At 38.6% G+C, this 24252-nt stretch overlaps 1 protein-coding gene across 1 annotated transcript in view; it reads right to left on the bottom strand.

Moving 5' to 3' along the window:
* The window catches only part of PDIL5-2 (PDI-like 5-2), a 70268-nt gene that overhangs the window by 38185 nt on the left and 7831 nt on the right, over positions 1-24252 (bottom strand). The window contains exon 4 of the mRNA XM_010248004.3: positions 8616-8923. Coding sequence (XP_010246306.1) covers positions 8616-8923 — 308 coding nt within the window. The remainder of the gene's footprint in view (positions 1-8615; positions 8924-24252) is intronic.

Below are 24252 nucleotides of genomic sequence, written 5' to 3' on the forward strand. Positions count from 1 at the left end.
ATGGGAAATGGTGATTAGAAGTAAGAAGTTAGGGGGTCTAGGAATTGGGAACATTCAGAAGAGGAATACAGCCTTGCTGGGTAAGTGGTTGGTGGACCAAGACAAACTGTGGACAAAAGTGATCAAGAGCATTCACAGGCTTACGACAGATGGTTGGGATGCTGAAATTTTGGCTAGAGCTTCAGAAACAGCACCTTGGAAAGCCATCAATGCCACTCTTCCTTGTTTTCTACCCTTTGTCAGGTACAATTTGTGTTCTAGAAATATGGTAAGGTTCTGGGAGCATGTGTGGGTGGAGGAGACACCACTCAAGGATCAATTCCCTTCCCTATTCTCCCTTTCTAGGTACAAAAACTTAAATACCTCATCTTTAGTTTCTTTCGTTGGCCTAGGACTTCAAATAAATTGGGATTTGGGTTTCAGACGAGGTCTCAGAGATTCAGAGATGGAATTGGTGTGGTCCCTAATTCAGGTACTTCAAAAGGTTTTTCTAGATCCGTCAAAGGGGGATTCCCGAATTTAGACCCTTTCTTCTTCTGGCTCTTTCAGTTGTGCCTCTTTTTTCAATGCCCTGGCCCATTCTTCTGTTACTCCTGCCTATCCCTTCCCTTCAAAAGAAGTGTGGGGAAGACTGGTCCCACCTAGGGTCGGAGCACTTTGTTGGGAAATAGCTTTGGAAAGAATTAATACATGCGATCACCTTCAAAAAAAGAAGCCTCTTTGGTGCTTGTCCCCGCACTAGTGTACCCTTTGTAAAGCTGATGGTGAGTCTGCTCTCATTTACTTATATCCTGCCATTTTATTTTTTCTATTTGGGAGTGGTTTCTCTCTTTATTTGGTTGCAGGTGGACTCCTACATCAAGCATTTGTAGCCTCTTCACCTATGCAGTTGGTAGCCGGATCAAAAAGAGGGGAAAAATCTTGTGGAGATGCACTAAGGCAGCAGTTTGTTGGACAATTTGTGAGGAAAGGAACCAAAGGATATTTGCTGAAAAGGAAAGAAGCAGGGATACAATTATAAAAGTAATCTCTTTGAGGGTAGCACAATGGGTAAAAACAATGAATCTTTTTGAAGATGCTTCAATAGAGACCATCATGAATAATTGGCAGGAAATAGCAATCTCAGCTCCTAGCAAAATTAATGTCCATCCGATGTGGCTCCCCCCGATGGAAGGCTTTATCAAACTCAACTTTGATGAGCAGTGAAGGAAACCCAGGGCCATCAGGGGTTGGTGGTGTATTCAGAACAGAGGCAGGTTCAGTTATAGCTCTTTTTTCAGGACCAACTGGAGTTGGAGATTCTTTGAGAACAGAAATTCAGGCCCTCCTGGAGGGGGTAAAAAGGGCTAAGAAGCTGAATATAAATAATTGAAGGAGATTCACAAGTGGTAATTGGCTGGATAGAGAAGGCAAACGATGGGTTTTAGGCATACATTAATAAAAAAAGGCATTTCAAGTGGCTAACCCAAGGAATGGATGTGTGTATCCGGTGGGTTAAAAGATGTGCTAATTCATTTGTAGATGCTTTGGCCAAACAGGGGGTGGGAAGAAGCCAATTGTTTTGGGCTACTATGTAATTTTATTGTTGTGGGGGGGTGGTAAGAGGGTTTACCTCCCCCCACCTTTGTATTTTAATCTTCTTTATAATTTAGTGAAAGTTTTCTTTTACTAATAAAAAAAATTGGAAAATGTCGGGCCTGCTCCATTCAGATTTGAAAACATGTGGTTGCACCATCCTGGATTTATCAAGAAAGTTAGAGATTGGTAGGTGGAGAGCAATCATGCAATAAATTGGGAGGTATGAGATTCCATAAGAAACTTCAATACTTAAAGAACAAAATTAAGGACTGGAACATTTTGGAGTTTGGCAGGTTAGAAGAAAGAAAGCAAAATGTGATTCATCACTTGGAGGATGTAGACTTGAAGGAATTAAGGGGGTCTTGAAGAGGAGGATAAGGAGCAAAGTTGGAGATTGAGAAAACAGTTAGAGGATTGCTTACACAAGGAGGAAATTAGTTGGAGGCAAAAGTCTAGATGTAAATGGTTGAAGGAGGGAGACAGGAACACTAAGTTCTTTTATGTTGTAGCAAATGGTAGAAGGACGAAAAACTTCATCTCCAAATTAGAAGTTGAGGGATTAACCATATCCCATCAAAATGAGATTGTTGGGGCCTTTGTGGACCACTTTAAATCTATTTTTAGAAGACCCTTGAGTGATAGGGTGTGGATTGAGGGATTGGATTGGCCATGGTTAAGATTAGAGGATATGGAGTGGTTGGAGAGAAGTTATAACTTGGAAGAAGTAAAGGAAGCAGTGTTTCCCATGGATAGATCAAAAGCACCAAGTCTAGATGGTTTCACGATGGCTTTTTATCAAAACTGTTGGGAGATCTTGAAGGAGGACTTGATGTCTGTGTTTGAAGAGTTTCACAGAAGAGGAGTGGTTAACCCGGGCTAAACTCTTCGCTTTGGTTCCCAAGAAGAGAAAAGCTATTCACCCAAGAGACTACAGACCAATTATTGCGAAGGTGTTGTCTCTAAGGATTAGACAAGTGCTCCCTCTTTAATAACTCACAACCAAGGAGCTTTTGTGAGGGGAAGGCAAATAACTGATCAAATTCTTATAGCTAATGAGAGTGTAGAGGATTTTAAGAGATCTGGAAAAAAGGGGTTGGTTTGCAAATTAGATCTTAAAAAAGCCTATGACTTGGTAGACTGGTCCTTTTTGTTGGAGGTGATGGAAAGTTTTGGATTTGGAGATAGATAGTGCAATTGGATGTTAGGATGTGTTAGGATTTGCAACTACTCTATTCTAGTTAATGGGACAATGGTGGATTTTTTTCCAGCTTTGAGAGGTATAAGACAAGGAGACCCCCTCTCTCCTTTCCTGTTTACTTTGATTGTGGAGGTCCTAGGGATTTTGATCTCTAGAGTAGATGCTAGGAACTTAATAAGAGGGTGGAGGGTAGGTAAGGAGGACATACCTCTAACTCACTTGCAATTTGCAGATGATACAATTTTATTCTGTCAAGGAGGGGATCGGAATTGGATTAGGAACTTGAAACTTGTTATACAATTGTTTGGGCAATTGTCAAATCTAAAAGTTAACTTTGAGAAAAGTTGTATAGTGGGAGTCAATATGGAGGAAAGGGAGATACTTGAATATGTAGTCATTATGGAGTGTGCAATGTCTAATTGGCCTCTGAATTACCTTGGTTTGGCTCTTGGGGACAATCCCCAAAAAGGAAGTTTTTGGGATCCGATAGTGGAGAGAGTTGAGAAGAGGCTCACCTCTTGGAAGAAGAATTACCTATCTCTTGGAGGTAGAATCACCCTAATTAGGTCTACGCTTGCTAACTTGCTTGTTTATTACCTGTCAGTTTTTAAGATTCCTTCAGTAGTGGCTAGCAAGTTGGAAAAGCTAATGAGAGATTTCCTGTGGGAATCGGGGGAGGAGAAAAAGGACCATAGGGTTGTGTGGGAGGTAGTGAGTAGAGGTAAGAATTTTGGTGGGTCTTAGCATTGAGAATATTAGGAAGAGGTACTTGGCTCTCTTAAGGAAGTGGTTGTGGAGGTTTCCCATCGAAAAAGAGAAGTTGTGGGCTATGATTGTAATTATTATCCATGGGCTTGCAAATAATGGTTAGGACTCTAAGATTCTGGCTAGAAGTACAAGAGCTCCACCTTGGAAAGCAATTCAAGCTATCATGCCTTTGTTCTATCCTTGGATCGGGTATGATTTACATTCAGGTAACATCATCAAATTTTGAGAGCAGGTTTGGGTTGGAGATTCCCCTTTGAAAAACCAATTTCCAACTTTATTTGCTATTTTTTATTTTAAAAATGAACCTATCTCCACTTTCTTTGACCTCTGGGTTTGGGTGGAACTTGGATTTGAGAAGAACTATTAGGGATACAGAATTTGATAGTATCTTAACTCTCTTGGACATCCTTGATGGGATTTTTCTGGATCCCACACAGCTAGATAGTAGAATTTGGACCCCATCTCCTTCCGGTTCCTTCACCTGTGCCTCCTTTTTTAAGATTCTCACTCAACAAATTGACCTTTCTAGATCGTCTTTCCCTGTTAAGGAAGTCTGGTATCAACCTATCCCTCCTAAGATTGGGAGTTTTTGTTGAGAAGCGTTTCTAGAAAGAATCAACACAGGTGATTTGCTTCAAAGAAAGAGACCCAATGGATGTTTATCTCCTCATTGGTGTGTTCTCTGTAAGGCTGATGATGAGTCCGATTACCACTTATTAATTTCCTGCCAATTTGCAAAAAGTATTTGAGAATGGTTTACTTCTTTGTTTGGGTGCAGGTGGAATCCCCCTCTGAATGTGCAAAGCCTATTTACTTCTTCCTTCAGCTGCTCAACAAAAAGAGGAAAGGTTGTGTGGAGATGTGTTAGGGCTGCTGTATGCTGATCTATTTGGGAGGAGAGAAACTCAAGAATATTTTCTGACAAGGAGAGAAGCCTAGGTAGTGTCATGGAAGTGATCCACATAAGAGCAATACACTGGCTGAAATACTTGGAGCTGTTCACAGACATCTCAGTGGATGATCTTCTACGGAACTAGAAGGAAATTGCAAAGTCAGTCCCATCAAAGATGACTTCAAGTCCATCATGGAATCCTCCCCCTCATGGCTTCATCAAACTGAATTTCGACGGTAGCAGTTTGGGAAACCCAAGGCCTTCTGGCATTGGGGGAGTTCTAAGGAATGAACAAGGGATTGCAATAGCCTTGTTTTCTGGTCCAATTGGTGTGGGCAACTCCCTTAGGGCTGAGGTAATGGCAGTCATGGAAGGGGTAAAAAGAGCAAGGGACCTGAATATCAATAAGCTGGTCATAGAAAGTGATTCTGAGATTGTAGTGGGCTGGTTAAAGGAAGACAAGATTGGGCTTTAGAACTACAACAATGAGAAGAGGAAGTTTAAGTGGTTGACTAAGGACATCGATGTAAAATGTATTTGGGTAAAGAGAAGTGCCAACTCCTTTGCTGACAGTTTAGCTAGGCAAGGGGTGCATAGGGATTCTATTTTCTGGGCTCAATTGTAACTGTTTTTTCTCTTCTAATCCCTAAGGGAGCTAAGATATTTTATCTCCCCTCCATTGTATTTTAATTGCTTATTAATGAAATGCTTCCTGTTATCGATCAGAAAAAAAAAAAAAACACCTGGTTATTGTACCTTTGTGGGAGGCAACTTGGTTATATGGAGTAAAAAACAGTCTATGGTGGCTAGGTCCAGTGCAAAAGCTGAAAACTGTGCTATGGCAAATGGTGTTGCTGAGATGTTGTGGGCTTCCTAGTGACTATTCCAATGACATTGTGCTATGACAACAAGGCAGCCATCAACATTGCTCATAATCCTTTTCTCCATGATAGAAACAAGCATATTGAAGTTGACAAACACTTCATTAGGGAAATGGTTGAGATGGGCAACATTTGTATTCCCTAAATTACTTCTTCAAATCAGCTAGTCAATGTTCTTACAAATAGTGTTGGTGTCCCAATACAAGTTTTCCCTTTGTAACAAATTGGGAATGATTGATATTCATGACCCAACTTGAGGGGGAGTGTTGGTTATGTTGGCTTACTTGTTGCTACTTAGCTTATGCGTTTTATTTGTTTCTTAGGGGCAATAATGTCCTTTCACCTTCTTTTATGTTCACCTTATTTATATCAATGAAAGGGGATGCCGCCCAGTGTTCTACCAGTGTCTTATTCTCATCTTCATCTCTTCTCCCTTTCTTCCTCTCCTCTCAAGCATCCCACACAGAAAACAGTTCTCTTAGATCTAATGTGCATGTTGTGGATCTGAGCTCTCTTGCACTGCTACAATCCCTGTGATAAAAGCATGGCTATCATTCCAGCCAATGTATGTGTGCACAGTCTATGACTACTCCAAATAATTTGTTCTATCTAGTTTTACAATAGCAATTATACCATTCTAGTTCTTCCTAGTATTGCTTCTAGGATCAAGATTCTATTTCAACTCACATCCAAAGGGATCCATCAAACTCAGAGATGTGCAAATACTCTTCTCCAATTATACCATTCTAGTTCTCATCCAAGTCTTTCTTCGAAGCTCTGGTTGCAGGAAACCAAGACAGTGACTTCCCTTTCAAGAAGATCTGGTGCAAGTTTGTTCCCTCAAGAGTGAGTTTCTTTGTTTGGGAGGCTTGTCTGCAGCAAGTAAACACTTGTGAGCTATTGCAGAAGAAAAACCTTGGAAGGCTTTTTATCTCCCCTCACGTCTGTACCCTCTGCCTCCGTGAGGGAGAGACAACTAACCACCTCTTCATACATTGCCAGGTGGCCAGCAACAACTGGAACTTCTTCCTACAGTTAGTTGGCTTTAGTTGGGTGGTTCCTAAGAACCTTCAGGAACTGATTTCACAGTGGCAAGGAAGAGGTCTGAGCAAGAGAGGTAAGACTTACTGGCTGATAGTACTTCATGCTGTTCTTTGGGGAATTTGGGAGGAAAGGAACAATCAGCTGTTCGAAAATAGGACAAAATCTAAGGGTGAGTTGATCAACCATATCACTTATTACTGCAATTTGTGGGCTTCCAGCTCAAAGGAGTTCACAGGAATCAATGTTAATGACCTTAACAGAAATGAGTATAACTTCCTGGTCTCCTCCCCCCCTATCCCACCAACTCCCAGAGTTCCCTCAGTAAGAAGGGAAGGAACTTGGACTCTTAGCTTTTAACGGAAGTGCTTCTGGTAACCCTGGAGCTGCTGGTATAGGGGGAATCCTAAGAGATGAGAACAGACTCACCTGCTGGGTATACAGTGGACCAATTGGGATAGCTGACTCCACAAAGGCAGAAGTGTTAGCAGCTCTCACAGGGATTCTCCTAGTCAGTAAACTGGGTATTCAGAACTTCTCCATTGAAGGTGACTCAGCAAATACTATAAGATGGCTGGAACAGGAGGCTGGACCTTGGAGACTTAGTCACTTCTTAACAGAGGCAAGGGACCTATTGGCTCATACGAATGTTTCTCTATACTGGATCCCAAGGGAGCTAAATGCCATTGCAGATGGTCTATCAAAATTAGGAGTCATTCTGGAGACCTTGTACTGTGGTATCTTTCCTCCTGTATAATTCTCAGGGGTCTGGACCCTGTTTTGTATTTGTACACCCTCTTGTGTACCTCTCTTTCCTTTAATGAAATCAGTTAACTTATTTCAAAAAAAAAAACTATCAACTTGCCTCAAATACGAGATATTTTGGCCATGAACCATTTATACAAACCTCCATAGCTTCATAAATACTATTCACCCTCGATCACTATTCTAAGCTCATAAACTTCACCCACAAAGAAAAGATTTATATGATGTGGTATAGACCGAATATCTCCTCACCACAAGGATTCATGTGGAACTGCAAATGCCACCATGTTCTGTTTCTACCTACCGCAAGCATTTCCAATTGCACAAAACATTTGGGTAAACCAGGCATGAAGGTTTTCTGTAAACAATAATCCATATATAATTATTTCTCTATAATCCTCCAGTCTACCCGGCCATTGGCGCCCATTTCCCTAATCACAGTTCCGGGCATCTCGACAAACAATCTTCTTCCAGCAAAAGGACCTCTTCAGTGAATTCCTTTTTCTTGAATAAACAGGAACAGACCTGGTTAAGCTTTCTTACATCAATGAAGCCAAATCTGCACCACTCGATCTTTGCCCACCTGTATATGTCCAACTCATCTAGTACCAAATTGATAAGCCTGCCCACTAAACATGAATCCAACAACTGTAGCCTCTCTCTCAATTTCCCACAATCCCTCACCACATCCCCAACTGACGCCATGGCTGAATTGCTTCTATTCCTTCCTATCGATGGAGCATAGGAACAATGTTCGACATAGAGCTATGCTTCTCCTTTTAAATATGATTGACCTCCAGTCCTCTCCTTCCATGGGAACAAACATAGAACAAATGGCAATAGTTTCCAGAAAATTCTACCCTTAGCACTGAAACCTTCTAAAGCCCTCAAAATAGGCTTCTACATTTTTGCTTAAAACATTTCCTACATCATGGTTGATCTATTCAGACCAAAACTGTTGAACCAAGAACCACAAAAATAGAAAAGAAAAGAAAAAGAAAGAATCACTCAACATCTTCTACATTTTCTTTTTACATTGGTTGAATTTTTGTCAATACTGGCTTCTAAAGTTCTAGGTACTTTTTTTATGGATAAAAGCTTAAGTATGAAAACAATTCTATGTACATTTTTTCCTAATAACATAACAATAAAATTATCCATCACTATATTCCTAGATTTAAGATGAAAATCACTTTAGCAGCTTCAACTTTATTTATTTATGTTTTGGGGGGTGAGGGGAAGGTAAACTAACACCAGCAAGCATAACAAGTATCAATTAAACAGTGACAAACAGACTAAAACCTGAATAAAGAAACAAAATTAAATCAACTTTCGTTTCTACAGGTTTTTGATATAAATAAATTGATGCATTCATGTCAATTTGCTAACTGAAGTGTAACAGATGCAACTCCCTCAAACCTACAATAAGTAATTTCGAAGTGCCCATGACAACTGAAGAAACACTAAGCTATGAATAAAAACAATAACTTACTGAAGCATATTCTTCATCTCTGTCCCAAACAATCATCTTTGGCAGTTTTGTCTTCTTAGTGACATCAAATGTATCAGTAAAATCTTCCCATTGCTTGAATCCAACATAACCAAATACTAAGTCACGATTCGCAGATGCAGCAGCTTTCAACAACTTAATTAATTTTAATGATTTTTCATCTGTCTCATCCTCTACTATTGTAAGAACAATTTTCCTCTCTTCATCTTTCAAAAGCCTAAGTGTTTCATAGTTTATGGGCATAGACAGAGGCAAGAATTTTTGCTTGATAAAATCCTCCAAAAATTTATCTGCATGTGAAGTAGGCAGCCAAGATTACAACAATATAAGAGGAAGTAACGGATTAAGCAATTACACAAGGACATATAAATGGGGTCAACAGACTCAGCACACAACGAATAGCATGTATAAGTTGAAAAAATATCCACAACAGAATGTGGTGTACATGGTGCAATACCATATGTAAGGACCAAAAGCAAGAGATAATGGCTGGTTGTGCACTACATTTCAGGGTTTTTGTGCACAACTAAAAAATTCCACATGTTGATGGAACATGCTGGATTTGTCTTAACCTTGGATGAGCCACATGCTAGTCAGTTGTTTAGTGAGCTTTCTTAAACAACATAGGGATCTTCTATGAGGCAACACATTTTGTGACTGAAAAGGGGTACCTATATTCATCTCCCCACCCTTTCTGTGGGGAAAAAAATTAGTCTAAAAGACCTGCCATGCGTTCAATATAAACTATAAAGGCTCTTTTATGGAGAACTTTTAAATTTAATAGCTAGAAATACGAATGACCATTATTATTTGGCATGAACTCCAATACAAGATTTGATTTGATACAGGCTGATATGTACAGTCTGATTAACATATGGCTACTCTAATGATGAAATCTAACTAGAGGTACCCCTACTGTTGGATCTGTAGATGAAATCTCGGGTTGGTCAAGCTGTCAGATTTGAAAGATACAATTTCTCTTTCAGCTCAGTGCAAAACAATGAAGGAAGTGATAGTGAATCCGGATGGAGAGATTAGAGATCAACTCAGGCTCCTGGGTTGTAACATGGTTGGTCGTTTCATAATTTCAGATCCAGACATGGAGAAGATTGAAGAGTGGGCCGCTGCTGAATGGCAACCTAGGAAACCTTTTCAGGTCAGAAGACCAAATGCTGGTTTCATTTTGTTCACTTTCAAAAGCAAGGAGGAGGTGAACAATGTCTTAAGGAGAGAACAGAATAAGTTTTGATTCCCTGACCTTAGAATTGGAAGGTGGAATCCTTTAGTTAGAGCAATCAGGAATTTGCATCCTTTAAACACGGTATGGATTACTGTGTTTGCAATCCCTTTGCACCAGTGATTTAAAAGGTGCACCTAGGCATACAGGCAAGGCACAGTTTAGGATATGCACCTCACCTAGGTCCCAGGCGTGCACTTTTTTTTTTTGTGTGCGTGTGTTTAGAAGCTGGGCCCAGGTCTCCGCCCCTGGATCCCCGACCAAGCCCCTTGAGGCAAGCCCAAACAAGTCCATATTGGGGTCTTAATCCCTATAATAAAGAAAGGTTTTATAATTTTAAGTGTCTTATAAAGTTATAAAACCCCATATTTGCTAATGTTGCTCATTCATTTATCCTAATAAATAATATTTTAAAAAAACACTTAAAGTTATAAAACCTTTCTTTTTTATAGGGATTAAGAATTTAAGACCTTAATATGGACTTGTTTGCACTTGCCTTGAGTCAAGAATGCATAATGTTTAACATCACATTAGCTATTTGAAGTAATGCAATTGGGAAAAAATAAAGAGAAAGAGTTTACACGCTTGAGAATATGTTTTATATGTCATACTTGAATTTATTTTAAATATGTTTTACATGTTATGTTTATGTATTTGAGATATTAGGTTTTTTAAAGAATTTATTTTAAAATTTATGTTAACATTTTAATTAATAATGTGTTTAATATTTTACTAATTTGAATTTTTTGATTCTTTTTAGAATTTGTTTGCATTTTTACACCTTGCTTCAAAAAGGTGCATTCATTGCCTTGTTCTTTGTGCCTCAAGCGCAAAATGTTCATTGAGCTTTTTTTGCGCCTTTTACTTCTAAAACACTGCTTTGCACGCGTGGAGTTTTCAAGCCTTTAAGGCTGCGGGAGATGCTTACAGAAGATTCAGATTTGTTGATCCTAGAACAAATTCTTAGAGAATTCTGATTGTTGCTCGTATTTTAGTCGAAGTTGAAGAGATTCACCTTGTTCCTACTTTCCTGTCCCATCGATTTGCTGGCGAAGTCTTCAACTTAAGGCTGGTTGTAGAAGGTTCATACCCAGCAAGATGGATTGAAAATATGAAGATGTGGAGTGAGGAGGCTAAGAAGGTCTATCTACTTTCTGGTGGTTTTGGAGGGAAGACAAACAGTCAGGTCAAAGATGAAGGGTGTGAGGTTGAAGATGAGATATTTTCAGCAGAAAAAATTTTAATAGCTCAGTTGGACTTTTCCTTGGGTCATATCAAGGATAATGATAGTAGAGTCCCAAAAAGAATTAAAAGTGGTGGGCCCCATGGAAATTTACATGGTGAGGCACATACGAAGTTAAGTGGGGATGTTATAAAGAAGGGTCTTCCCTTATTAGAAGGTGGTGGCGAAATGGAAGAGACTATTCTGCTGGGACACATGGAAAAAGAAGAAAAAGGAGAGGGTTGGGGTGTTTAAAGAAAAGGAGGATTCTAGAAATTTAGAAGATGAAGAGGTGTCTCAGGCTGGAAGAAGTGTCGGAGGTTCGAATGTGAATCGTGTTTCGAAAGTCAAGGTCATTAATAGAGTTGGAGTGAACTCTAAGATGCATTGTTTCGAGCTAAGGGTCTTGAACAAGAGAAAGTTCAAGCAGAGTCAAATATTTGGGTGTACGGTTCAATTAAAGAATCCTGGTAAGTAGCTCTCGAATCTAAGAGTTAAGACTATTCATGTGGATCTCAACGAGGGGGATCAATGTGGTAACTACAAGGATAAATTTTATCTAGGGGAACAATGCAGTGGAAGGAAGGAGTATGGCTACAATCAAATCGAGCTCTAATCAAATAGTTTGGGCATGAATTCGACTAGGCTTGATTCGAGTTTGATTCTAGTCGAGCTCAACCAATAAAAAGTTTGGCTCGAAAGCTTGCAAATACATACATACGTACATCTATATAATAGAATATAAAAATAATATTTATATTCTATATAATATAAGAATATACTATATATTATAAAAATATCATATATATATATAATATACATACATATTTATTTTCAAGCTGAACTCAAGCTCATTGAAAATTTAATTAGTTGCAGAAACTAGGGTTTCAAGAGAAAAAGAAAGAAGAGAAGAGAAGAAGAAGAAGAAGAGGAAGAAGAGAGCAATGTGTCAAGAGGTGTGTTTTGTTCACTATTCACACCCTCAAGTTTACTTTATAATTTGAAAAAATAATAATTACAAGAAGGCCCCTATCTGGGCAATATTGAGAGGATAGAAGAACGAAGAAAAAGACCAAAAACACCCCTATCTAACCATTCTCAACACTCCACCTCAAGCTGAGCCTATATGTCAATCATGCCCAACTTGGCAAGGTTCTTAGCAAACTTTGGATGGTGAACACCTTTAGTGAGGCAATCAACTAGTTGGTCTTTTGACCTTACAAAAGGAAGGCAAATCTCTCCACTAGCAATTCTTTCTTTAATAAAGTGGCTATCCACTTCAATATGCTTTGTATGATCATGTTGGACAAGATTGTGAGAAATATTTATAGCTGCTTGATTGTCACAATATAGTCTCATTGGAACATCTGCTTGGATGCCCATCTCAATCAACATGGTCTTCAACCAGAATAGTTCAGACACCATGAGCCATTGCCCTGTACTTTGCCTCAACACTAGAACGAGCAACCACAGATTGTTTCTTACTTTTCCAAGAAACCACATTGCCTCCAACTGGGGCACAATAACCAGATGTAGATCTTCTATCTGTTAGACAGTGTATGCCCTTAGCTCCAATCAGATTGATGTACTGGTACATTTATTATAAATGAATAAAAGTACATAATTGTTTCATGTTATCATTGGCGTGTTTCTGTGTAATTACCTTTTAAACTGGACACTTAAGAGACTCCTGTTAGTTTAGAATATTCTCAATCGTTGTATAAACTTGGGGAGTTTATCCTACCAAGGCTGACACTAATGTGCTACCAAAGAAGTTGGAGCAACTTGTCTCAACTGCCAAGGTGAGACCCAAAGCACATGTAGTGTGTGTTTGTTTGAAGCACTGAACCCGAACCAATTTCCAATTATGCCTTGGACCCTGGAGACTGATGGGCAAAGCTGAAGGTTACACCTAACCCCTAAACTTGATTATGGTACTGTACTGGGTGTCGGATTGGGCTGTCTTTGATATGCCAATCACTGAGATCCTTTGGGGGTCAAAACCTGGGTATGTTGGGGCAGTCTAAGAATTCACTCGAGTGGGTGATCATAGTGATAGGATCAGCCCCTTTGTCGGACAAAGTGAATGATCGGGACTACACTCTCTCTAATGAAAACCAAAATTGTTGACAGTCGATTTCAACCGTGTTTGAGATTTGTTTTGCAAAATATATATATATATATATATATATATATATATATATATTATGTTTCAAGAAAAATGTTTGCAAAAAGATTTTTAATTCCTGAGATCATCTGAGTAAAGAGTGCAACACTACACCTTGCAGTCAAGGGAGACTTTGACAAAGGGAGGTTTGGAAGTTAGGCTAGAGTCAAGGAATAAGGACAGAGGTCGAGTTGGTGAAAGTTGTTTTGCTTTGTCTCAACAAGTTAGAATTGGAACGAGTTTATGATTTTTTGGGGGAGGAGAGGAGTTCACTAGAAGAGCTTTTGAAGTATTTGAAAAGAGCAAAAGAGAAGAAAGAATGAAGAAGAATTTGTTAGGGGAAGGAGTAAAGGTTTGGAACGAGGACGATAACGTGTATGAGGAGACGTTTGAAGTTGAATACTAGCTGTTTTTGCAGTGCCGCAGGGGGGTCTTTGTTTTCAGTTTGTTTTGTTTGTGTCTTTGTTGTCCTCATGTAGTTGGATTGGGTGTTATCTTAGCACCCTTGCTTGGTTGTAATCAGTTTTTCTATTTTCTCAATATAAATCTTTATTGTTTTACTTTTCAAAAAAAAAAAACTTTAGTGAGTGCCTTGAAGGAAAGTTTGGATTATCAATAGGACAATTTATTTATAATTAAAAAAGTTTTTTTCTTTATTTATCTTCAAAAAAAATGTTAGGTCCCATGTATATATACAAAACGTGCCAATTTTGAATGAAGATCATGATAATAATAACAATGTGTCCAAATTTTTCAACTATTTTTTATAATTTTGCGTAAAAAAAAAGAGGGTGGGCCTTGGCACAACGGTTGGGTTGCTCCATTGCATCTTGGGTGACCAAGGTTCACGTCTTGGAAATTGGTTCTCTTTATATGCAGGGTAAGGCTACGTACCCTACATTGACGGGTGCCTCATGCACAGGGCTGCCCCTTCTATGTAGATTGAATCAATCCAAAAGAATGTGGATATTTTAATCGGAAAATAGAAGAAAAGAGAGGATAGCAGAAAATAGAAGAGGAAAGAAGGGAGAAGGAGAAGAGAGTTCGACCAGTCCTCTCTCCTTTCCCCTAATCACTTTTATTAATCTAAAATTTTAACAATCTAATAATTACAAAGATGCCCTTAATAGGGCATCCAACTCATAACATAGCATAAAAGAATGAAAAAAAAAAAAAAGATTCACAAGCCCATATGGATAAGGACCATTGACATAAATATAGCAAATAAAATAAGGTATGAAATAAAAAATGTACTAGGGCCCATTCAGTCTAGTCTCTCTACACTCCCCCTCAAGCTGAGAATAAATATCAATCATGCCCAAACTTGTTTATAAAGTGCAGTACCTTCCCTTTTTTGGAACTCCCTTAGTCAAGACATCAGCTAATTATTCTTCAAAAGCAATAAATGGCAAGCAAGCTTCCCCTGAAGAAACTCTCCCTTATGAAATGTCCATTTACTTTCTGTCATGTTGAACAAGGTTATGAGCAATGTTGATAGTTGTTTGCTTATCACAATATAACATCATCGGCTTCTCATAATCAATGCCCAAGTCTTCCATAAAAGATCTAAGCCACAGTAACTCAAATACTCCATAGACCATTGCCCCATACTCTGCCTCAGCAGAAAATGTTTTACATTTTCAAGCATGTAAGCCAATGAGGAAAAAAGAGATTGTGGGTTTTACATGCTTGAAAATGTTTTTATGTTTGATTTTATTTTGAAATTTTCATTTGAATACACTTTACATGGTATGTTTATGTATTTTGATTTTAGATAATAGGTTTATTAAAACATTTATTTTAAAATTTAAATTTATATCTTTTTATTAATATTAAGTTTAATGTTTTTTATTTTTTTGTATTTTTGTGTCTTGTTCAAAAATGTGTACACCTTGCCTTACACCTTGAGCCTCGGGTGCAAATTGCCCCTTGGTCTTTTTTTGCGCCTTGTGCTTTTAAAACACTACTATCAGCCAATAATTCACCATCAATAGCCAAGAGTTTGTGAATCAAATCTACAAGTGTAGAGGCAAGTTGGGTCCAAGTTTTCCAATCTCAATAAGAAGGTCAATGACATACTTTCACTAGGAAATGAACATACCTTCCTTAAACCAAGCGACTTCTATCCCCAAAAAATACTATAGCTCCCCCAATCTTTAATTTCAAACTCAATGTTGATAAGCTTTTTGAGGTTGTGAATTTCCTGGACATCATTACCAGTAACCACAATATCATCAACATAAACAATAAGGTCACCAAAGAGTCTCACCTCCTGACAAAGAGAGTATGACCAACCTGAATTTGTGTGTATCCAAAAGTGACAAGTGCAACTCGAAACCTTTCAAACCAAGCCCTTGGGGACTATTTGGGTCCATAAAGGGATTTCTTTAATTTGCACACCTTCCCTTGCATCTCTTTCCCATACAAGTTTGGAGGTAAAGACATAAACTTCCTCGTGCAGATCACCATTCAAGAAAGCATTCTTGACATAAAACTGATATAGGTCTCAATCAAAACTAGCTGCCAAGGATAAAAGAACCCGAACTGAGGTCATTTTTGTCACAAGAGCAAAGGTCTCCAAATATCCATACATTTTGAGTGTACCCTTTGGCTACCAAACGAGCCTTATACCTCTCAATAGTACTACTAGAATGGTACTTGATAGTGTATGCCCACTTATAACTAATTGGTTCCTTCCTCTTAAGCAAATCCACAATGTCCAAGGTATTGTTCTTATGCAAAGTATTTATCTCAATCCTCATAGAATCCCTCTATTCTAGTGTAAACAAGGCTTTTGGCACAAATTCAGGGATGGCTTGTGAAGAAAAAAAAAAGCTAAGAAAGAGTAGTAGGAAGGAGAAAGTAGATTGTAAGAAAGGTGTCTGGAAATACAGTGAATTGTACATTTTCATTTACCCTTTCTAATAGCAATAGGTAGGTCCAAGTCTGAAGTAGTGGGGGTATTTATCACTTCAGTGATGAGAGGTGTAAGAGACTCAACTAGAGGTGTGGGAACAACTTGCTCGTAACTGAGTCTGTCGTTGATACCACCTCTGAACAATGGGATGAGAGACAAATGTGGGAAAATGAGTTGGGGAGGAAGGGGAACAAAGATTTATGAAGAAGACTCAACATGAGGAGCAGGAGAGTCAATAGGAAACTCAATGGGGATGGGAAGAGGAATAGCAGGAGATTCATGAACAAGAAGGAATAGGGGTAGGATCAAACAACTCAATGGAATGCTCCCCTTTGGAAGGAAGGTTGTAGAAAGGAATGAATTCTGCAAAAGTGACATCCATAGAGACAAGGTGGGTGCCACTAACTAGGTCATAATAGCAATATCCCTTCTGTGTGGAGGCATATCCCAGAAAAATACATTTACGGGCCTTAGGTTCAAATTTGTACCTTTGCTGGCAAGGAATGTGAACAATCATATACCTAAAGAGGAAGAGGGAAAAGATCCTCATTAGAAAAGAGACTAAAAGGTGACTAAGAATCCAAAAACCCGAGAAGACATATGGTTTATCAAATTGGTAGAAGTAAGAACATCCTCCCAAAATTTTACTAAAATATGGGATGCAAAAAAGAAGACTTCTAGAAACTTCAACCACATGATGATTCTTTCTTTCCACCACTCCATTTCATTAAGGAATGTAAGTATAGGAGATCCAATGAATAACCCTAAAGGTATCAAAGTATGATGAAATGTTCTTTTCAAAATATTCCTAAGCATTGTTAGAGTGGAATATTTTGATACAAATATTCAACTGAGTAAGAATAAATTCACGGAAGTGCTACACAATGATTGAAACTTCATCGCGAGAACACATGAGGTAAATCCAAGTAAATCTAGAGAATAAAGTATTTGTAACCACTCATAACAAATAAATGGTAAGGCCCCCACAGATCAATATGAAAAGGAGAAGTTGATATGTTATTACTTAATAGATGAGAGTTTCTACAATGCTAGCAAGTTCACATGACTCACAATGAAGATTAGACAAAGTTATTCCTTTAAACAAGTCTAGAAACAAATAAATCAAAGCAAAAAAGAAAGATGACCAAAACATAAATGACATAACATGACTCGATGAACAAACTTTGATGAAATGGACTCCAAAGAAACTCCTTGAGGTGGTATTAGACTCTTGTCAGAAATATCTAGCAAGTATATGCCATACACCTTATGACCACTTCGGATTGTCTTCTGAGATTTCAAGTCTTGAAGAACACAATGAGTAGGAAAAAAGGTTATACTGCAATTCATAGACTTTATTAAGATACCAACATACAAAAGATTAGTGTTAAATTTAGGAACATGAAGAACAGAAGACAAAACAAGGGAGTCCAAGGTTCTAATGTCCCCCTTGCCTGAAATTGGAGCAAGGGACCCATCAATAAGGGATATCTTCTCACGACCAAAAAGGAGTTGGTATGAGCAAAATGGGTTAGACATGCTCGTCATATGATCAAAAGTATTAGAATCTATAGTCCAATGGATTCTATAACTACTTGACATAGTGGCATGATTTGCAGAAGCACAAATACTGGAGTGAGAAAAAGCAAATGATGAAATGTTGCTTGAAGGGTTGGAAGCTACAACTGTGGTCTCCAAGTGATTTATAAGTCTTCCATATTTTTCATATTTTGCATTTGCAACTACCACTTACTCCATAGATAATTTCTCATCACTACACCCTTTCTTACCCTTTGGGACAATAGTCATATTTGCATGTCCAATCTTCCCAATCTTATTATTATTGTTATTCCGGAACCTTTCTAGTAGAAGATGTGGATGTAGTTTCCAACTAACACAGCGCTTTTTTCTTCTCACTAATCCCCTTAAACTTCATCCTTGCATGTGCAAAATGTTCTGAAACTGGAGGTGAAGCCTATAGTTGTACTTGTCACCTGTTCTCTTAACTACTGACCATGGTAAATGCCTAAGTAAGAGTCACTTCATCCTTTGCCAAAATATTTTGTCTAGTTATATCACACTCAAGGTTGATGTCAAAATGCAGTGTTCTTCATAGGGTTATTTTAGTTCGCAAAAGAATTTTGGGAACATGTCAAACAGCTATATTTTAGACATGATAATGTAACTAGAATATATCAATTATACCAAGAATATTTTTAGCTACAACAAGGTGATAGGAGTGTGGAGGAGTACTATGCTAGTTTAAAGAGTTTGCCCAATGAGTTGGATTTGTACCAACCCCTTTCGATTGATCTCAAAGTACAACAACAACAGAGAGATCAGTTGGATGTGGCGAGCATTCTTTCTGGGTTGAGGTCTAAAATTGAATTGGTGCTTGCCTAGATTTTAGGTAGCAGTGATATATCCAAGGTATTAGAAGTTTTCTCCAGAATCAAAAGGGTTATGAGTCCACATACAAATAATTCTCCAATATTAGAGAAGTCAGCCCTAGTCGTAACTAGAGGTGGTAGGTGACTCACGTGGTAGAAGCAGCTATCCCAGAGGGGGTAACCGTGACATGAGAGGAGGTTGTGGTGGAAGTAGAAATGGGCATGTTGGAGGTCATGGTGTCGGCATTGGTGATTGAGGAATGGTAAAAAAATGCAGCTATTGTGGATGGCAAGGACATAACATGAACTTCCGTTATGATTTGCATGGCCTCCCATCTACTTAGGCCAATCATGCTACTATAGAAGGAGATAGTAGTGCTACAGGTGATGAGTCTACTGCTTTAGGCACTAGGAGGAGAAGGAAATGGTCTCTATAACCCAAGAAAAAACTTCATTTGTCTTCTTCCCCCGGTAAATACTACAACTCTTGCAAAGTCGAGTACAACATGTCTCGTTTCCTCTTCTAAACCATGGAATATTAATTCTAGGGCTCAGATCACATGATTGGGTCCTCATACCTATTTACATCTCTATCCCCATTCGATTACTTTAGCTGATGGTACTACCTCTCTTGTTTCTAGCATCGATGATGTGACTTTACATTCTAATTTAGCTTTGCCTTCGGTGCTCTATGTTTCTAAATTTCCCTTTACTCTTATGTTTGTTAGTAGGTTAACAAAATCTTTGAATTGCTCCATCTCATTCTTTCCATCCTATTGTATTTTTCAGGATCTCCAGACGAGGAAGACGATTGGTGGAAGGCATGAAGCTGGAGGATTATATTATCTAGGTGGTGGTGGATCACAGACAGTTCTTCATTCTTCCATTACACCGTTGCAGTGGCACTATCGAATGGGTCATCCCTCTCTTCCAATTCTCAAGAATCTTGTTCTAAATGTCATGTATGTTCATGAGTTACAGTGTGAAGTTTGTCAGTTTAGTAAACATCATCATATCTCTTTTGTTCCAAAGGAATTTACTAGTCTCAAGTCTTTCTAAACTTGTTCATTCAAATGTTTGGGGTCCTTGTCCGGTTGAGTCTTACAATAGTTTTAAGTATTTTGTTTCCTTTGTTGATGCTTTTTCAAGGATGACTTGGATTTATTTAATGAAATCTTGTACAGAAATGTTTGATATCTTTCTCTCCTTTTATGCTGAAATCAAGAATCAATTTGGTATCTCCGTTAAATATTTTCATTCCAACATGCAAAAGAATATTTCCAACACCCGTTTCATATGTTCTTTGAATCTCATGGCATTATACATCAATCATCTTGCTCCTCGCTGAGCGGAAGAATAGACATTTACTTGATACTACTTGGGCACTTTTGATTCAAATGTCACTGAGCGGAAGAATATACATCAATCATCTTGCTTCCTCATTAATCGTATGCCATCTTCAATGTTATGTGGTTCTTCTCCTTTCTCTATTGTCTTTCCTTCTCAATCTTCGTTCCCTTTGCCTCCGTGTGTCTTTGGTTGTGTCTGTTTTGTTCATTGCCTGGGTCTAGGTTTGGATAAGTTAGACATTCGTGCTCTTAAATGTTTTTTGGCGAACTTTCGGACCCAAAAAGGGTATAAGTGCTACAGACCTTCTCTTCATCGCTCCTTTGTTCTTCCTAATGTGACCTTCTTTGAGAATGTTCCTTTCTTTTCATCAACAGAGCCTACTTCTCTTGATAACTTATCCCCACCTCCTCTCCCTTACTAGTGGATGAAGTGTTTGAGACTACTCTTGTTGTTCAAGAGTCAACGCGACCACCAATCCATGAAGTGTATGTTCATGGCCCTCACGGTATCGTGTTTCAGCCTACTCTAGCTCCTTCTTCAGCCATCACTAGCTCCTTCATTGACGGATCGGTCTCATTTAGATCTTCCCCTATTGCACTTCGCAAAGGTAAGCATGCTTCTATTGAGCACCCTATATCTCATTATGTTTCATTTGCCATTTATCTCCATCCTATCAAAATTTTGTCTCTTCTATCATCTATGTTTGTTCCTAGATCTCTTCATGATGCTCTCCTCTATCCAGAATGAAAGAGAGCGATCGATGAGGAATTTCATGCTCTTCAATCTAATCATACTTGGAACCTCACTTCTCTTCCTACAAGGAAGAAAGCAATTGGTTGTCGATGGGTTTACATTATTAAGCATTGTGCAGATGGTAGTGTGGAAAGATAAAAAGCACACTTAGTAGCCAAAGGAATACACAAACCTATGGAGTTGATTATATTGATACCTTGTCACTTGTAGCTAAAATGGGTTCAATTTGTATGCTTATTTCTCTGGCTGCAAACTTTGATTGGTTGTTGTTTCAATTGGATATTAAAAATGCATCTCCACAGTGACCTAGAAGAGGTGTATATAGAGAAGCCTCTAGGGTATGTTGCTCAGGGGGAGGAAGTAAAGGTGTGTTGGTTGAAGAAAGCAATTTATGGGTTGAAGATATCTCCAAGGGCCTTGTTTGAGAGATTCAATAGTGTGGTACAGCAGTTTGGGATGACATAATGTAGGGTTAATCCTTCAGTGTTCAATAGAGATGCTACCTCTAGGAAGATTGTGTTGGCAATCTATGTTGATGATATTATTACCACAGGAAGTGATGAGCATGGCATTGAAGAGATCAAACAATTCCTACAAAGCCAATTCCAGACTAAAGACTTGGGTCACTTAAAGTATTTTCTGGGCATAGAAGTAGCAAGGTCAAAGTGGGGAATCTCTCTCACAAAGAAAGTATGTGCTTGACTTGTTGGAAGAGACTGGTCTATTAGGGGGCAAAGCCAGTGGATACTCCTATAGATCTGAATGTGAAGATGCCTGATAGTGAGGGGGAGCCCCTAGCTGACCCTAGACGATATAGGAGAGTAGTTGGGAAACTGATTTATTTAACCATCACAAGACCAGACATTTCCCTCAGTGTTGGACTATTGAGTAATTCATGCAAAACCCAAGGACAATCCATTGTGAAGGTATTGTTAGAGTTCTAGCTATTTGAAGGGTGCTCTAGGTCAAGGGTTGTTGTATAAGAAAGGGAGGGAATTCTTCTTAGAGAAATATACAAATGATGATTGGACATGATCAGTTACTAACAGGAAATCAACAATTAGTTATTGCATGTTTTTGTCAAGAAATTTGATTACTTGGAAAAGCAAGAAGCAGAATGTGGTGGCTAGGAATAGTGTTGAGGCCGTGTACAAAGCCATGGCCCACACTATATGCGAGCTGGTGTGGTTACAATAGTTGCTACAGGAAATGGGAATATCAATCACAACTCCCATTAAGTTATTTTGTTACAACCAGGCAGCCATTCATATCTCCTCCAAGTGTATCATGACTTCATGAGAGGACTAAATACATAGAGGTGGATTGTCACTTTGTAAGAGAGAAGGTGGTTAGTGGAGAAATCATTACCCATATGTGAAGTCTAAAGATCAACTAGCTAGCCTATTCACCAAAGGTATGAGTGGTGCTTGGATGAAATATATTTGTAACAAGTTGGAGTTGTATGACATATACACTCCAACTTGAGGGGAAGTATTCAAATACAGTGCTCTTCGTATGGTTATTTGTCTTTTTCCCTCTTTTTTAGTTTTATTTTTCTCTATTCTCAAATCATAGTATCAGGGGATGGATATTCACTGATCAAAAAAAATCATAGTATCAGGGGTAATTCTGTAATTTTAATTTCATTATGAATATAAGCATATAGGGGCGGCAGTTGAGTCTCTCTCGACTAATACTATTTGCCCTATTTTCTTCATATTCTTCTTCTTCTCTATTGCTTCTCTTCCTGGGTCTATACCAGGTGTTTTTATTTATTTATTTGATTAAATACAGGTCTGATAACAGTTGAATCCAATGAAAAACTCAAATACCCTATTCCTTGCAATTGTACCTATCACTTGCTCTCTTCACTACTGACCATGGTATATGCTTGAGCAAGAGTCACTTCACCCTTTGCCAAAATATTCTATCTAGTTATATCAAACTCAGGGTTAAGTCCAGTGAGAAACTCAAATACCCTTTTCTTTTCTACTGGCTTTCTATAAGTCTCAACATCCTTAGTACTTTCCTGTGTAACTACTTCCATTACATCAATCTCCTACCATAGGGACTTCAACACAGAATAATATCCAACCATAGATTTCTCCCCCTAACTTAAATTATTCACATCGTTCTTTAATTTATAGGCCCTGGCAACATTTAACTTTTGGGAATAAGTTTCTATGACACTATCCTAAATCTCCTTAGTTGAATCAGACAAAAGGTAATGTTGGCTTATGTGGGGTTGCCTGGAATTTACTAGCCACCCAATAACTATATAATTCTCCTGCATCCATTTTTCATATATAGGATCAATTTCTTCTGGCTTCTTCTTACTAGTTAACTTGCCTCTGCTACAAACATGAACCCTTATAGATCTCATTGTCCACTGCATCTTTCTAATGAGTATGAGTAACAACCTGCTGATATGACCTAGGAATATCAGTAGAGGATAACACAGTAGAAAAAGAGCTATGGTCGGAAGAAAAACCATAGCATTAGGTGGTCTAGAAACTATATTAAAATGACATAAGGGTAGAACATCTGTAGATGGAGAAATTGTATCAACAAGAGGAGGTCTAGAAATTGTCTGTCTCACAACAAATTCGGAATCGCCTCAACTTGAATTATTTTCCCATTTCTCTTTCGGCACCAGGGAGGAAGAAGACTGAGACTGCCCCGGTATCCCCCTATGATCAATACCAAGCGTCCCATTGTCTCTCAATCTTTTTCTCCTGTACACCCATTTGAAATGTTTTGTAGGTCCTGCTCCTGTCAGGCCCAGTTTTAAGTCCAGAGAATATCTTTGTCACATGAACGATATTATGATTTCTCGAATTGTGTGGTCTCTTTTTGAATATTTCACTGGTTTGTTCCCCCTCCTCTGCAGGGTTGCACCTACCCAAATCGACACCCAACTTTCTGATCTTCACCTCCACAAAGCGAGAGACATTGCTTTCAACCTGTTCTTCAGTGGTCTCCTCATCACCTGAATCATTTTTTCCTTCTTCCTTACCTTTGATTTCCGACTAAAGACTAAACATCAGCATAAAGATTCCTAACCAAGCCCGTCTCCTCTTCCCCTTTCGGCCTCTCAGTTCCAGCAGGTACTAGAACCTCCAAAGGCTGAGACAAAGAAGATTCGTTGAGAACCTTCCTTGAACCATCAAAGATTCTTTTCCTACTATTTTTATCAAACTTTGCAATCCACCCAGATCCACTTCTCTTTCTTCCTTTTTCTAGCCTCAGTCAAAAACCTCCTTACCCCTTCACTTCTTTTCAGCTTTGATTTCATCAGTCCAAGCAACTTTCTCTTGTCACCTTCCCTTTTTCTGGAACAACCTCCCTTCCTCACGATATGCAGACTGACCTTAAATTCCTGTTCACTGCACTCCTTTCCTAATGCATGAGGTGAGGACTTAATGTGAGAGCCCTTCTCTTCAGAAGTCATTAGAGCATTTGCACCACACAGCTTAATACTGACCTCCAGAAAACAAAGAAAATCTTCTGCGATTGCGAGCTTAACGCCATCAGTTCTCTTACCTAAAGAAGAATGAGGGGGGTTAATTTCTCCTGTCAAGCT

This window comes from Nelumbo nucifera, chromosome 1, assembly GCF_055504915.1.
Source record: "Nelumbo nucifera cultivar China Antique chromosome 1, China Antique-T2T, whole genome shotgun sequence".
Lineage (NCBI taxonomy): Eukaryota > Viridiplantae > Streptophyta > Magnoliopsida > Proteales > Nelumbonaceae > Nelumbo > Nelumbo nucifera.